Raw genomic sequence first — 14,438 nt, forward strand, 5'->3', positions numbered from 1 at the left:
TTGTTAGCCCTGTTGGTACTCGCTCCACTTCTCTTAAGATGCTGTTCACCAAACATGCAATCGATGGCTTGTAAACGAATATGCAGTAAGTACCACCACGGCCATGTCACCCACACTTCGTGCGAAGCTCCTAGAGACCAGTTGCTGCGCGTGAAAAGACTTCAAGCTCTCACACCCGAGCCTTCGAAGACATAACCAATTTGATTCGTGAACGTCATCTCGGGGAAAGGGTATTCGCCGCGGCGGCGCCAGCTCAGCATCCCATTAACGAATAACGTGAGGCCTCGTGCGAGCCCGTAGTCATGCGACCCTTCCATATGCTGGAGCAAGAAGCGGGCGACCTCGTCGGCGTTGTTGCGCACCGCCCACGTCGTCAAGACCACGTCGTCGAGCGGGATACTGTCGATGCCTTCTCGGATCAAGAGAGACATCAGCTGCGAAGAGGCCGGATACGGCTGTGCGCATGCCAGGTGGAACAGACTGAGCGGGATCGGGCTCGTGAATGGGCGCGCGAGATATCGCTGTGCCGGGGTGTGCGCGGGCGGAGGTGGCTGCATCATCAGCGTGCGGTCCGAGGCTTGCATGCTGGCGAAGTGGAGCTCGAGCAGGACGAGCAATGCTTTTGAATTCTGCGTCTTGATAGCCGATGCCATCCCCTCGTAGAGCACGTCCGCCGAGAACTCCAGCCTTCCTTCCCCCGTGCTGACGAAGCGGGCGCCTTGGCGCAGCAGCATCAGGAGCTCCAGTTGCGATTCCGTCCACGTTGGCTTGCCCTCCAGGATGTGATCTGGTAGGGCCCGTGTCGCGAGGATACTCACGCCGCGATGGACAGTCTTGTGTAGCTGTTTGTTCTTGTCCACGACGCTGTTCCATTGCATGATGCGGGGAAGATAGTTTCCATCGCCCGTTGGCCCGATGATGTTGGTGCTCCGACGCGGGTTCTGGTCGATCGCTAGCAGGTCGACACCGATCGAAAGAAGATCGCCGTTGGCCGGGGGCTGGAGTTTGGCCAAGAAGTGGCTTTCGAGTTCCTCTGTGTTGGCGGCAGACTGGGGTAGTGGGGCGAGGCTGAGGAGGGTTGGGTTTGCAACTTGTGGAATGCGTCGTTCCTTGGGCTGTTCGGGGATGTTGAGCTCTGCTTCTGCTTTTTTCTCACGGTGCCAGGCCTGCGTCATCTGGAGGTGGCTGAGGGTTCGCATGGATGATTTCAGAAAGGCGAGCGTGCACCACCGACAGCTCAACACACCCTGCTGTAGGCGGATCTTGTCCTCCAGGTTGACTTGCCAGTACTGAGCAGGTAGGAAAAGCTGCATCTCGACCGGACTCTCACCGTCAGGGTCAAAGTAAGCGAATGAAACCAAAGCCGAGTAGATGGATGGATTTGATAGGACGTTGGCGATGTGTGGTGAAGCTCGCGGCATGTTCACCTCCAAAGACCAGAAAAAGATCTGTTGAAGCAACTCCACGGGCAGGGCTTCCAGGTCCGAGAGCTGGTATGGCTGTCGAGTATCAGCCATCTCGGCCATCATATTCTCTCGTATGAGCTTTTCCTGCTGTCTCTGAATGCTCGAATGGGGCTTGAGCTCAGATGCCCTTTTCATGGGTCGCCCACGTGAACGCTTGAGGTTGGGAACATCAGAAGCGTTGTTGCGCTCACCGACTTTCTTCAAGGTGCGCCGACTGCGACTGCGCGGTGGCATCAACATGCTCTGAGGTGATTGATTAAAACGATCATCACAGCAATCGATTGGGCTGCTAGATGTTGAGCCGGCTCCGACCCGGGGGTTCCACGTCCTTGCTCGGTGGATGTGCGGGAAGGTCAGAATGGGTGCTCGTAGACTTGGCAAGCCGTTCGCCACAATAGGCCTCGGTTCATATCGATATCAATATACAAGGTATCATGCCAATTCCTGAATCGGGGAGAGAGAAAGTTCCAGTCAAAGAGGAGTCGAAGAGCTTTCAGCCGTTGTACCACACGAGATGAGGAGAATGGAGCTGCATATGAATACAAGCAAAGGACTGTCTGACGACCATGTCTGACAGTGAGGTTTAATTATCACTTGTCCTGAAGGCTGTTTGACAATTTGCCTGTTTGACGCACTGGTCTGATACCTTCGTCAATGGCCCAGCTTAACAGCACAATTGTTGGGGTTTCTCAAGTCACATCGTTCAACAGCTTTGTCTGACGGAAGTGTTTTGACAATATGGCCTGAAAAGCCCCGGAATTCTCAGGAGGGTCGCTCCCCAACTTCCTCGAACGCTTAAGATTCACCTACAATTCATTCCTTCGTCAACACGACATGATTCAAGCTTGATTAAATCGCTCTATTCTCCTTGATTAGCAGACTGTCAATCAAGGGACTCACCCTGACGAGCAGAATTCCCTCCAAGACTAGGACCATCGGACAGATGATTGCGCATTGTTCATAGTCCAACTAAAAATAATAATTGAAAATGCCTTGAGATATATATTTCTGTCTCTAGACACGATTTACACTTCATGATCTGTAACTGTGTCGAGATCTGGCAAACTCGATTCCTTTTGAGGTTATCATTCACCCAACCCAGCAAACGACAGCATGACTCGCTTGTCGAGCGAGGTGGGAGGTGAGCTCTGTAAATCCATCGGCTGTACAGCTGTGATTGCGACTGGAGCTCTGGATCTCGGTGAAACCTGAGGCGCAGAGAACGACGGGCGAGTCGACGAGGAGGACAAGGAGGATAAGAATGACCATCCTCCCTTGACGCCTCGCATGAAGTGTCCCACTGCATCTTGCACCGAAACGGCACTGCTGGCCGCAACGCTGACATCCGCCATATCGCTCTCGGCACTGCCAGGTCTTCGAGTCTTCGCACCCGGAGCCGTGGGCGAAGGCGCAGCTTCATCGTCACCCGTTTCACATGGACCGCTCGATTCACCCGTAATATCCATCGGTCTCGGAGGAGACGCACTGGTGGCTCGAAACTGGCGCCCTCTCCAGCCCTGGACGTGATTGAAGCTGGTCAGCCTCGAGCTCATCCGGCGACTCATATCATTGCGCATCCGCTCTTGAAATGATCTCTGCCGCGCCTCGCGATCGTCTCTGCACTCCGTGCAGAGATCTTCGATGCTCAGCGTGTGCATTGCGTGCACGAGCTTCTCCTTGCATCCGGACTGTGCTGCTTCAGCCTCGGATGATAGGAGTCGGAATGGCTCTACCAAATCAGGAGTGGTTGAGAGTGGTCGCTCAGCTGTCGACTCCGGCACGTATCTCTCTGTCTCATTCGGAGGAGGGAGAGATTTCGGTCGTCGCTGGGGGCTGCACCCGTGAATCAACACTCTCTTCCGACATAGTGAGTTGTGTACCGGAAATTCGGATATTGAAACATGTCCGCACACTGTGTACAGATACGCGGTGTAGTAGCACATACCTGCCGTGTTCTGGGGGATGGGTTTCTGCCTATCTTTATTCAACGCTTGAAATGCCGCAAGCCCCCAATCCGGAAAATCCAAGTGTTGCTTAGACTGGACGATATCTTTGCAGCTTCGTCGAAACAAAGTTGACCGAGGCCGAGGCCGAGATCGAGGTCAAGAAAGCAGGGATTTTGTAACACTCGACATCACCTTTCCTTTCCTTTGCTCATTCGGGCCCTGCATTGTTCACCTCAGAGACTTATTTGACAAATGGGCATCAGCGACATTGTGTCCATTGTTGTGACGGCAACGAAGCCTGCAACCAGCGAACAAAGAAACGACTGTGAAGCTTTTAGTAGGGCACGGAAAACCCCTCAATGCATTTGCACTCCTTGTCACGCTCTCTTTCCCTCTGACGACGCTGACAAGCCAAAGGGACTGATGACCGGGGGTCTCACGTGGTGGAGTGAGATACGCAAATGCTATTTCTTTAGCGAGTGGCTAGTTACGCATAGGCCTTGATTTGGGGCCGAAGAGTGTTCGCGAATTCACTTCAAGGTGAACGGATGATATGCATCCGTACAATTTCATGTAGACCCTTGCTCGAGGTGTTCGTAACCAGCACAACGGAGGAGACGCAGCTTTCTCAGAAATTCACATAACGATAAGCTCTGCTTCGAATCGACCCAGTGTCGGCCATCGTCGGCCCTGCAACTACGTGCCGGGAGTTTATGAGTCTGTGAATTGATTTTACATCGGTAAAATAGATAGAGAGCGACCCATTCTAATATCTGGGCACGACTCCTGGGAGGGCCGACGCGTGGCATGTCCTCTAGCCCCAGATGACCCATCGCTCTCTCTTCAAACTCCAGCTTCCTAGATACGGCAATCCAGTCCCATCAACCATCGTCCTCAGCTGCCAACCCAAACAAATCAGTTCGAGTTAATGCTTACTCCTCAGCAGCGAGAACGACAGGAGGGCGCTGGTGGTCTTCCTGGCCTAGCGCCTCCGCGATATCAGCCTTCTTGCCTGTCCAGTCTTCGTGTTCTTCCTCATCCAACTCCTTGCCCGTCGGCTCTCCACGCTCGTGCAGCGCCTGGGCATGTTCCTTCTCCTGCCGGTTGATATCTCCCGTCAAACTCCCTTCTTCCGCGTGGCCGCCGCCCCCGCCTGAACGTACCGCTCGCGCCACTTCACCCTCGCCTGCCATGCGCATCTGCTCGCCCTCCAAGTTGCTGTCGCCCTTGGAGTAGTTCTGAGCATCGGATTCGGGTATCCGCTTCTCTTCCAGCGGGCCCGTGTCGCCTGCGCCAAGGGCTGATGGTCTCGCGGTCTCGCCATGCTGTGAGGGGATATCGTGCGGGCTTCGGTGGTCCATGGTTGTAGAGGAAGTATTGGATGTGTCCCGGGCGGTGGTCTCTTCCTTGTCAGTCTTGGATGCCGGGTTCTGCAATTGATTCAGACCCGTCTGTTGGCCAGGCTGCGAGGGTGCTGTGGGGTCGAGTGCGGACATTTTTAATGTATCAGTGGTCTTGGATGAGGATCAAGATCGGTTGCTAAAATCGGCAGAACAAGGAGGGTAATGTTCGCAGGATCCGAGGTTGGAGGGAACTGAGAGAACTCTTTTGCCTGTGTAAGCTGTCTGTAGAGATTCAACCGAGCAGGTGCACAAGGTCTAGTCCGTGACGTTTACGGAGGGAGTAGAAAAGGATACCGTGAAAGGAAGTCTTGCAAGGGAATACATAGATATGCTCTGAGATGGGGCCAAACGTCGAAAGATAGCAACCGTTGTACGAATCATTTTGTGTCACAAGTATTGTATGCTGTCATACCTAAGGCAGCTTGATTGTTCTGGTCGCGATCATCGTCACCTCTTAAATTTGGCAGGTGGTGGCTTGAAAGAAAATTTGTGACGTCATTGTCGATATCGAGCACCAAAACGCCCGTTAGAAGCACGTGCAATCGCAAGCCTTGCACGTGATTAGACATGTATAGAGGAAAGACTATCGTAACCTTGGGCAATATACTCACTATCGTAACCCCTAAGCAGACGTACATTCCCATGAACAATTGGATGGAGAAGATATGGTTGCAAATACCACATACTCCAGTTCAGAGATCGCCTGTCGACGCCGAAGTCGTCAAGACCTCAATCGCCATCCAGCGGATTCAGTCACAACCACGACCCAGACTCCCAAGTGAGAGGAAGGTGAAAGATGATATCCTGGACCCTTAGATGTGCCATTCAGTTCTGCTCTTCACCGTGGAGCGCGTAAGGAATATCATCTCTGCGTTCGTTGTTCATCGTTCATTATTCATCGTTCATCGTTGCTCTTTCGATTTCATTTTTCTTTTCATCTTCTGGTTCGCGTACCAATTACATCTTCGACAAGGAGAGTCCGATATCCTGACCGCGTATCCGCACTCGCACGTATAGTGCCCAGCTAAGGAGAGATGCCGTCGCCAGCAGAGGAAGTCTGTCACTCGTTTCGGAGAATGTTAGCTGACTTAGGGTCAGAACCCTTGCGGCTGAAGCTGTCCTCAAGAAAGAGGTGGCCAGCCTTTGCACTGCCATGGAGACAATTCGTGAACATGGGATCATTCAACATGGTCGCAGAGTTGCTTTGAAAGAGACCCAAATTCCCGACGAGGTTTGTGCAACTCCGCGGCGTGGGACAGGATGATTAACATGGTGCAAGATGCTATCGACCATCACCCGAGGTTCTGATGGTATCTCACAACTTCCATCGGAAATTCAGGAGATGATCTGGAAACTTATCGACCCGACAGACCGTGCAGCCCTTGCACTGACTTGTAAGAGTCATGCGGCCACGTATGAGGAACTCAAAGACAAGAAAGTCAAACAAGCTGGCACCGTTCGTCCTCGTCTTCCGCGCCCACTCCAAATCAGTAAACCTGCTCGACTCAAAGTCCTAGTGCGCCTCCGGGACTGGATGCCAAGGAAATACCGCCTCTGTTACTCTTGCGGCATCTATCTCGATATCAAGAAGACTAATAGGATGGGGGGTCAATGGGGAGGAGACAAGCGATTGGTGGAGAAAGGGTTGGCAACCAAGACAGCTATTGAGAAGGGTCCTCGATGCCCGCTCTGTGTCCGGCGTGAACATATCGCCATGGCACAGCACAAGCAAGAGTGGAAGAAGTACGTCGCACTTGGCCGTCAACTCAACTTGAAGTAGCCTGGTTTATTCCTCGCAAGTCCTCCTGAGGAGTAGTGCTGTCGCAGCATTGACCGCGACGAAGGCCATGATGGAGCTTGTGGGTTTGGAAGGGCGATGACCTTCTGATAGGCTTCTGATGATCTGGGGGTGGAGAAGCTGGCTGGCAGAGTCGAGACATCTAGATAGAGTGAGCTCAGTCGAGGTGCTTCCAGTTCAATTGGAGTTCCATCTTGACTCAGGACGCTGGCCTTTTGGAGCTAGACTGACTCTGATCAATGCGATCTATGAATGGCCGATATGGAGCTGCGATTTCGTGAGGCTGGTGTGCATCCACTGGTGTGTGTGAACTTTCCGTGAAGCCCGGATAGTGCTGCTGAACTTCGTGAAGTCGATCTAGCGGTTCGCCAACAATGTGATATTTGGCCCACTCGACAGGGGGAGCACGAACTACACTCTGTGCGGCTGGGAAAGTTCCGAACTTTGAGGGGTCTTGATGACTTGGCACGATTTCTGGAGAGGCTGAATCAGGGTTCTCGATGCCAGTACGTGAAGAGTGCGAGAGTTTGCCATGTTCTAGGTCCTTGACGAATTGCTCTGGATCGTTCAAGGCGGCTTCTTTCATCTTATCCAAGTCTCTCATATCGCGCAAAGCCTGCTGGCGTTGGATTTGCAGAATTGAAAGGGCTGCCCGTAGGGCAATGGCGTCCGGGTTCTCGTCCAGACTGAGAGGCAAGGGATCCGGTTCTTCCATCCATTGAGATGGTGGCAATCCTACCGGAGCATCGTCTTGAGCACCCAAACTGGCCTGTGACAAGGTCGGGGTGACAGGTGAATACGAAGGTCGCTGTGGGCTACCGGTGGATTCCTGAGAGTGAGAAAGTGAAAGCGAAAGTGAGTCGCGTGGTTGTGGTAGATTGGGAGGGTGCTGGGATTGCTCGTCGTATGAATTGGCCCTGTCGTCGTCAGGCATGGCTAACTTCAGTCGCACTGCGGACTGGATGGGAGCTTCAAGCTGGTCAATTGAGTCTCCGGCCGGCATCAATAGGGCGGATGTGATGGGGAACTAAGAAAGGGTTATGCTGAAACAAGAAATCAAAGGAATGCCATTGTTCGAGTCGGGTAGTCGAAAATGGAGGTGGTTCGAAATCTCGGAAAGGCGCCTGCCAGTCAATACGGCTACGCTGCCGATCTAGGGAGCGAGGGCCTGGGTCAGCCAGACACAAGGCAGTCCAAGCGCCTCTGGCCAACGCTGGGCTGAGGACCAAGGACCGAGGGGCGCCTAGGGGACGGGTTGAGAGGGGCCCAGGGCTTAGTTACTCGCAGTCGTAGAGTTGTAGGGGTCTTAGGCATGGCCTAGTCCGATGTGGTGGCAGCAAACGCCCGAAGCCGACAATGCAACCACAAGGACCTCGGATAGTGGCTGTACGCGTCAGTCTGTATCCGTACAGTAGTCGTACGACCGAGTAATTATTGATCGCGCTTCAGCTACTCCGTACTCCCGAACACACCGAACCGCCCTATAGTAATTATGTACACTGCATCTCCCAGTTGGGCCAACATTCCTTGTACATCCAGTGTGCATCTGCATCAGTAACATTTGCTAGATCAAGTTACTGCCATCACACAAGAATCGGCACAAAGTAGGTGCATCCGACGTCCTACATGCGCGGTCCCTGACTCCCTGATACCTGGAATATGGATACCTAGGTACGGAGTATGGCTGTCTATCTGGTCTCGTTTGCTCATCTGCAGGAGGCTCCAACAGTGCAGAGCACACTGTATCCGTCCCGCGTGCTCCCCTCCAGGTCGAGGTACCACCGTCGGGTCCGCAGTCAACCCTTAAGGAGATGTATCTCCAATCGCGGTTCGCGACCATCGAGCGTCAATCGGCGCGTCCTGCTCGTGTTGACGGCGCACAACTACCCTTTGGACTGCCATAATGTGATCGATGGCATGGATTTCCTCCGCGCGAGGGCCGGAGGACGAGTCAAGATATGAACCTACTGGAAAAGGGCGTTTGTGCACCCCTAGTGTGTTTATCGCAACAGGCTCACCACGTGCTCGGTTGCGAGCACTTTCAACCTCGTCAGGAACTATGAGTACGGAGTACTACCAATCTAGCGAATAGGCAGAGTTCCATAGCAGCCCACCGCACACGGGGCACCGAGGACGGATACAGAACAAACTCTCGTCAAACCCTCGCTGTCGAAGACTTCGTTGGACAGCTGTGCTTCCCTAGCCGAATTTCGAACTAAGGTCATAAACTCCCACTAAAAAAGAGTACGGAGTATGGGGTTCGTGCAAGCGGCTTTTTCCAACGCAATCGAATCGGTGCCGGACAATCGATAGGAAATTAACATTAACCTGCGCCACTGCACCCTTCCCCGTCACCGGACGCGGCTTTGTCCACATCACGACCGCGACACGGAAATGCTGGTCAGTATTGCCAGATGGTTGTATGGCTTGATGATTTCTCCGGGCAGATTCCTGTTGCTATATGGAATACTCTGTCCGAGGTACTTCATGCCCTGTGCTAGTTCTCTGAACGCAGTTCTACTCGTACAGTACATCAGTCAAGGGTCAAGATTCTTGTGTTGCCCAATGTCAAATTTGTCGTGGCGGAAATGGTCCGTGCGGATCGCGAATGTGAGGAGTGGAAACGCGCTCATCCTGGCTGTGTGGCAGGGATCCTTGAGAGCCTCCATCTCTTGGTCACCACTCAGTGTCACCACTGACCCGCCCACCATGGCTGTCAGGCCCTGACTACCTTCACTTTTGGCGTTGAGGCGTTTGCTGCTGATAGCTTTCTTTTACGTATGTTCCGGCCAATCCCGAGCGCACAATGCCGCCAGACACACCACAGGTACCACTCTCCAAGCCGCCAGACATCTCACCTCCCCTACTCAGGCATTCCAGCTCCCAAGCTTCCAACGCCCTGATCTGGTCGATCAACCGCTACAGATTATTCAGAATCACACCCATCTCCCGCACTCCGTACTCCGTAGTTCGCAAACCTAAAGTCTCCCAGCCCGAGGACAGACCCAGGTTAGCTATCTGCTCAGCCTCTACTCTAGTTGTCCAACAGCAACTGGAATCCTGCATGCCCCTCCCCTTTCGGACTGGCTTCGAACCTTGCAAGGGCCGATCTACCCAATTTCTGGACGTGTCATTGACACGAAAGGCCATGCAAGCAATCAGCGATCGTCCCGGGCTCACAATCACTCTCCAGTTCAACCTAATATGACAGCACGACTTCCCATGGCCATGTGCGCGCTCTATCAACACCTGCTCGAACCTTCTTCGCATGTCGCCAGCACATACACATCCTCACTGCAAGCCACCAACTCTTTTGCATCTCGCTGTGAGCTAGCAATGAACTATCCCAGATGATGCGCGAACAGTGACGATTGCTCCTCTCAGTCCGTCAGTCATAGCCTACATCTTGTCCGCTGCAAAACCCAATTCTGAAGATTCATATTCGACAGCATCGACTCTGTTCGCGCGCCGAACCAGCAACCCTTTCTTTAGATCCATTACATCTGCCACGATGAACCGTTAAGTCATCAGTTCTGTTCCCTTCTGACAAGAACCGGAATAATTCTCGAGATGCCCGCACCAAACGGGACCCTTGAACGGCCCAATGTACAACCAGAGTCCAGCAGAGCCATTCAAGCAAAGGAGCATACTCCGTTAGGGGAGTTAAGTAACTTGAATGCTTCCACCAGTCAACAGGAACAGAAGCCGCCGCTATCCATTAAGCAGTTACGAGAAGCAGCCCAGGAAGCAGCTCAGAACAATGCCAATCAAAATGCCACCAAAAAGAAGAAGCCCGAGTTTGTCAATATGGCTATGCCCGTTCCACAGAAGAAAAAAACGTCTTTATTTGGAGGACTCTTCCAAATGAAAGAGCCTACGCAAGTAGCCTTAAATCAGGTTGCCGCCCAAATGATCGCTCAGCATGGCTCCATCAGCCCCGCAAAAGTCCCCAATGTCCGACTAGAGAAGATGCCGGAACACGTTCCCAAGGTCAACTCCAAGTGGGATGGAGTCCCTGATAGTGTCAAGCAAAGAGAGAAGCACGAAAGAGAGGCCGCCAAAACACCGAAGAAAGAGTTATTTTCTGTCAATGCGTCCCGCTCCCTGAGCAGTGGGACCGGCGAGGATAGTAGGAGGAGACTAAACAGCAGAAATTCGAGTTCAACGACTGGATCCTTCAGCAGTCATGGACGATCTGTAGCCTCGAACGGAACGTCGGCGCGAGGGCGCTTTTACGCCCAGTCAGTCAACTCATCCGGAGATCTTGCTTCCCAACAACGCCCAGACTCCCAAAGACCACCAGTCACACACGGACACGCCCGTGCGACGTCTACGTCAAGCCTGCCTGACAATGTTACAGAGGCCATTCCAGAATTTCCTCGCTATTTACGAGGAGCCATTGCGGGACCTGGACACATGGCCGGCCCTCGCAATCAGAACGTCCCTGATGAGAACCCGCCACCACCTGTGATAAATATTCGGTCGGCAAGCGATCAAACGCCAGCCCGTAAGGTTGAGCAAGCGCCTAGTATTGAAGACGTCCCAACACATTCTGCATCACCCCTGCCATCTCCCCGCGACGTTGTTCCTGCTACGCCTTCCCCTCTTCGTCCAAGCGATGAATACGTATTCCAAACCAGAAGCCCAACCACCGAAATACCATCATCGCTGTCGACAGGACCTGGTCCTGATATTATAACAACAACTACCATTCCGAAGAAGAAGCCCCCACCAATCATGACTCCTGGCTTTCTTGCCGGAGAAGCTCAAGAACTGGTTCTTCCCAACGATACGGAAGGCCAATCGAGCGCAGACTTGCCTTTACGAAGCTGGGAATCTGGCCGCATGACCGCAGGCACATCTTCCTCGACCCATTCTCGAGTCCAGCAAGACCTGGAAAGGCGCCCAGACAGTTCTCGAGCGCGGCTTGGTCTTCGTGCAAGTATACTTCTCAGAGATGATGAAAATCCATGGGAGCGCATGGAGCAGGACGCGCCAGCACTCCCAAGTCCCAAATCACCAAGAACACCTACCAGTCCCCGGCTTGTCTCTAGCCCACGTACAAAGTTCTCCACTGGTTTCGGTCTGTTCAATAAGGACAAAGATAGACCTTGACGACATCACTCAACATTCGTAAGCGTCCTATCGATTTCTCACTGACTTTAGCGCTTGTCACATTTTGCAACTGTCCAGACGTTAAGCGACATTCCACATTTAGCATGGCGCAAGGATATTCACACAGGCTTTCAGTAGTTATGAGAGGTTTAGAGCAGGTTTGGGTTTGGCACCGTGCCTAATCGTAAATACCCCTGAGGCGAAAGCTGCCTCGAAGAGATATCGGCATTGCACAAATGGTATATAGGCGAGAAAAATAGTCCACTACAATCAGAATATACATATACACACTGGAGGTGATTCGTACTCCATACTCTACACTCCACTATTGCTGTCCTTTTTTTAGTGGGTTGTGTGAGCAGTACCATGAGTGGTGTGATCCCTGTAATCTGGCAAAATCGACACTCCACCGAGTCGACTTTTTTTGGGCCCAATTTCTGCCTCAACTCCGCATCTTGTATTTGAGACGAGAATAAAATCCAGTTCAATGGCCTACTACCAAGCTTCCTGTCAGATCATTTTACATTCTTCGAACTCCCCACCATGAAGCGTCATTTTTTAGAAGGAGAAGAACCTCCTCCCAAAAAACGTAATTTGTCACCAGATGCACAGGCAGGGAATCAAGGAACCGCCTTTCGCAGTGATCTCTTCGAAGACGCAACCCGAGACTCGTTCCGCAAATCCTACGAGCAATCGGGCCCATATCCTCATGCGGTAGTACCGTCCCTCATTCAGGAGCAGTTGCTGCGATCCGTCAGACGCGAAGTCACTAGCCATGTCCACTTCACACCGAAAGAGACGGACATCTACCGCATTCATCAGTCGGGCGACCTTGCGAACCTATCGAACCTCCCTGCCGAGGCTTTGAAACATCTACCGAGCCTGGTTGAGCTGCGAGATGCACTCTACAGCACAGAGTTCCGAGAATGGGTCTCCTTCGTCACAGGCGCAGGCAAGGTCTCGGGCAAGAAGACAGACATGGCGGTCAATGTCTACACACCCGGCAGCTACTTGCTATGTCACGACGATGTCATTGGCAGTAGAAGGGTCAGCTATATTCTGTATTTGACTGATCCTGATCACCCGTGGCAAGCTGAATGGGGTGGTGGACTGCGGCTTTTCCCCACCGAGGTTAAGACGAACAAAGCCGGCGAGGACATCAAGGTTCCGTTGCCCGAGCACAGTCTGAACATCCCTCCCTCGTTTGGCCAACTCAGCTTCTTCGCCGTTCGCCCTGGCGAGAGCTATCACGATGTACAGGAAGTATATCATGGGAATGACCCCGATGCAGATGGAGGGAGAATCCGAATGGCAATCAGTGGGTGGTTCCATATTCCGCAAGAAGGTGAGGACGGCTTTGAGGAAGGCATTGAACAGGCGCAAGCTCAAAGGTCGAGTCTTGCACAACTCAAGGGCGCCGCAAATGAGTTTGACGAGCCCCAATTGGTATTCCGTCATTTTGACGAGCCGCGGAGCGTCATGGGTAGCAATGCCTCGAAGCGTGAAATCGACCCAGGCGACGACCAAGATACCGAGGACAATGTGCTCACTGAACAAGATCTGACTTTCCTTCTGCATTACCTTGCCCCCAGCTATCTCACACCGGACATGATTGACGACTTCCGGTCGTTCTTTGAGAATACATCTAGTCTGCAGTTGGAACATTTTTTTAACGCAAAATTTGCCGCCGAGTTGAAAGACTATGTATCCGCGGCAGATGGGCTGGAGGAGGCACCTGCCGAGTTACTTGCACATCCTTCGAATTGGAAGGTTGCCCGCCCACCGCAAAAACAGCGTTTCACATATCTCCAGGGATCAGAGGAGCTACACGACGACGGCACACCAATCTCACGAATCCTTACCGATCTGCTCCATTCACACGCCTTCAAAAAATGGCTGGCTCTGGTGACTGGGCTTGGCACCAAGAGCTTGGTTCGACAGAACGCGATTGCAAGGAGATTTCGCAGAGGGAAGGATTATGCCCTTGCCAGCCCTTTCCAGGGTGGACAACCGCAATTGGAATTCACAATCTCAATCACCCCTACCGAGGGCTGGGAGCCACGAGAGGACGATGCTGATGCAGATCGTCAGACAAACATCCCCACCTCGAACGGCATGCATGCAAAGGAGGTCGTCAACGGTGATCTGGGCAAGGGCAAGGGCAAAGCCAGAGAAACCGAGCAGGTACAAGTAACACAACCCGCCGAGATCGAATTCGGCGGTGAGGAGGCGTACATGGCGGGCGACGACGACGATGACGACAACGTGTCGGTGCACTCGAAATCCCTTCCCAATGTGGGTAGAAAGGCCGATCCGGCCGTGTACAAATCATCCAACGGCGCAGAGGACGAAGACGACGGGATTTTGTTTGCAAATTGCCCCGCATGGAACCGTTTCTCCATTGTCCTGAGAGATCAGGGTACGCTTCGATTCGTCAAGTACGTCAGCCACGCGGCGAAGGGCGATCGGTGGGATATCAAAGGTGAAGTGGAGCTGGCTGAGGATGCTTTCGCTAATGATGGGGACGGGGTGGATGAGGATGAAGACGAATTGGGGGACCAGAGCCACGACGATGACGAAGATGATGACGATGATGAAGGGGAGCAGGGCTCGGAAGAAGAGGAGCTGGCTGACGATGAGAAGTGACGGCAATGATGAAATATTTGGATCCAAAATGGCGGTCCTCGCGAAGGATTCGGTCGCATTCTGT

The 14,438-nt window shown here is 52.9% G+C and overlaps 6 protein-coding genes across 6 annotated transcripts; 3 read left to right on the forward strand and 3 right to left on the reverse strand.

Moving 5' to 3' along the window:
* Positions 1–161: 161 nt before the first annotated feature.
* Positions 162–1,706, reverse strand: A1O9_06358 (uncharacterized protein; the record flags this gene model as incomplete). The annotated part of the gene is made up of 1 exon (XM_013405568.1): positions 162–1,706. The coding sequence occupies one exon, from the start codon at positions 1,704–1,706 to the stop codon at positions 162–164; it is 1,545 nt and encodes a 514-aa protein (XP_013261022.1).
* Positions 1,707–4,344: 2,638 nt separating this feature from the next.
* A1O9_06359 (uncharacterized protein) lies at positions 4,345–4,908 on the reverse strand (the record flags this gene model as incomplete). Its single annotated transcript, XM_013405569.1, has 1 exon — positions 4,345–4,908. One exon carries the CDS (start codon positions 4,906–4,908, stop codon positions 4,345–4,347), a length of 564 nt encoding a protein of 187 aa, XP_013261023.1.
* A 1,210-nt stretch (positions 4,909–6,118) lies between these two features.
* Positions 6,119–6,595, forward strand: A1O9_06360 (uncharacterized protein; the record flags this gene model as incomplete). The annotated part of the gene is made up of 1 exon (XM_013405570.1): positions 6,119–6,595. Exon 1 carries the CDS (start codon positions 6,158–6,160, stop codon positions 6,593–6,595), a length of 438 nt encoding a protein of 145 aa, XP_013261024.1. The 5' UTR covers positions 6,119–6,157.
* A 217-nt stretch (positions 6,596–6,812) lies between these two features.
* A1O9_06361 (uncharacterized protein) lies at positions 6,813–7,547 on the reverse strand (the record flags this gene model as incomplete). The annotated part of the gene is made up of 1 exon (XM_013405571.1): positions 6,813–7,547. One exon carries the CDS (start codon positions 7,545–7,547, stop codon positions 6,813–6,815), a length of 735 nt encoding a protein of 244 aa, XP_013261025.1.
* A 2,747-nt stretch (positions 7,548–10,294) lies between these two features.
* Positions 10,295–11,728, forward strand: A1O9_06362 (uncharacterized protein; the record flags this gene model as incomplete). The annotated part of the gene is made up of 1 exon (XM_013405572.1): positions 10,295–11,728. The coding sequence occupies exon 1, from the start codon at positions 10,421–10,423 to the stop codon at positions 11,726–11,728; it is 1,308 nt and encodes a 435-aa protein (XP_013261026.1). The 5' UTR covers positions 10,295–10,420.
* A 543-nt stretch (positions 11,729–12,271) lies between these two features.
* On the forward strand, positions 12,272–14,374 carry A1O9_06363 (uncharacterized protein; the record flags this gene model as incomplete). Its single annotated transcript, XM_013405573.1, has 1 exon — positions 12,272–14,374. One exon carries the CDS (start codon positions 12,272–12,274, stop codon positions 14,372–14,374), a length of 2,103 nt encoding a protein of 700 aa, XP_013261027.1.
* Between the last annotated feature and the right edge of the window lie 64 nt (positions 14,375–14,438).

This window comes from Exophiala aquamarina, assembly GCF_000709125.1.
Source record: "Exophiala aquamarina CBS 119918 chromosome Unknown aczIA-supercont1.4, whole genome shotgun sequence".
NCBI classification, from domain to species: domain Eukaryota; kingdom Fungi; phylum Ascomycota; class Eurotiomycetes; order Chaetothyriales; family Herpotrichiellaceae; genus Exophiala; species Exophiala aquamarina.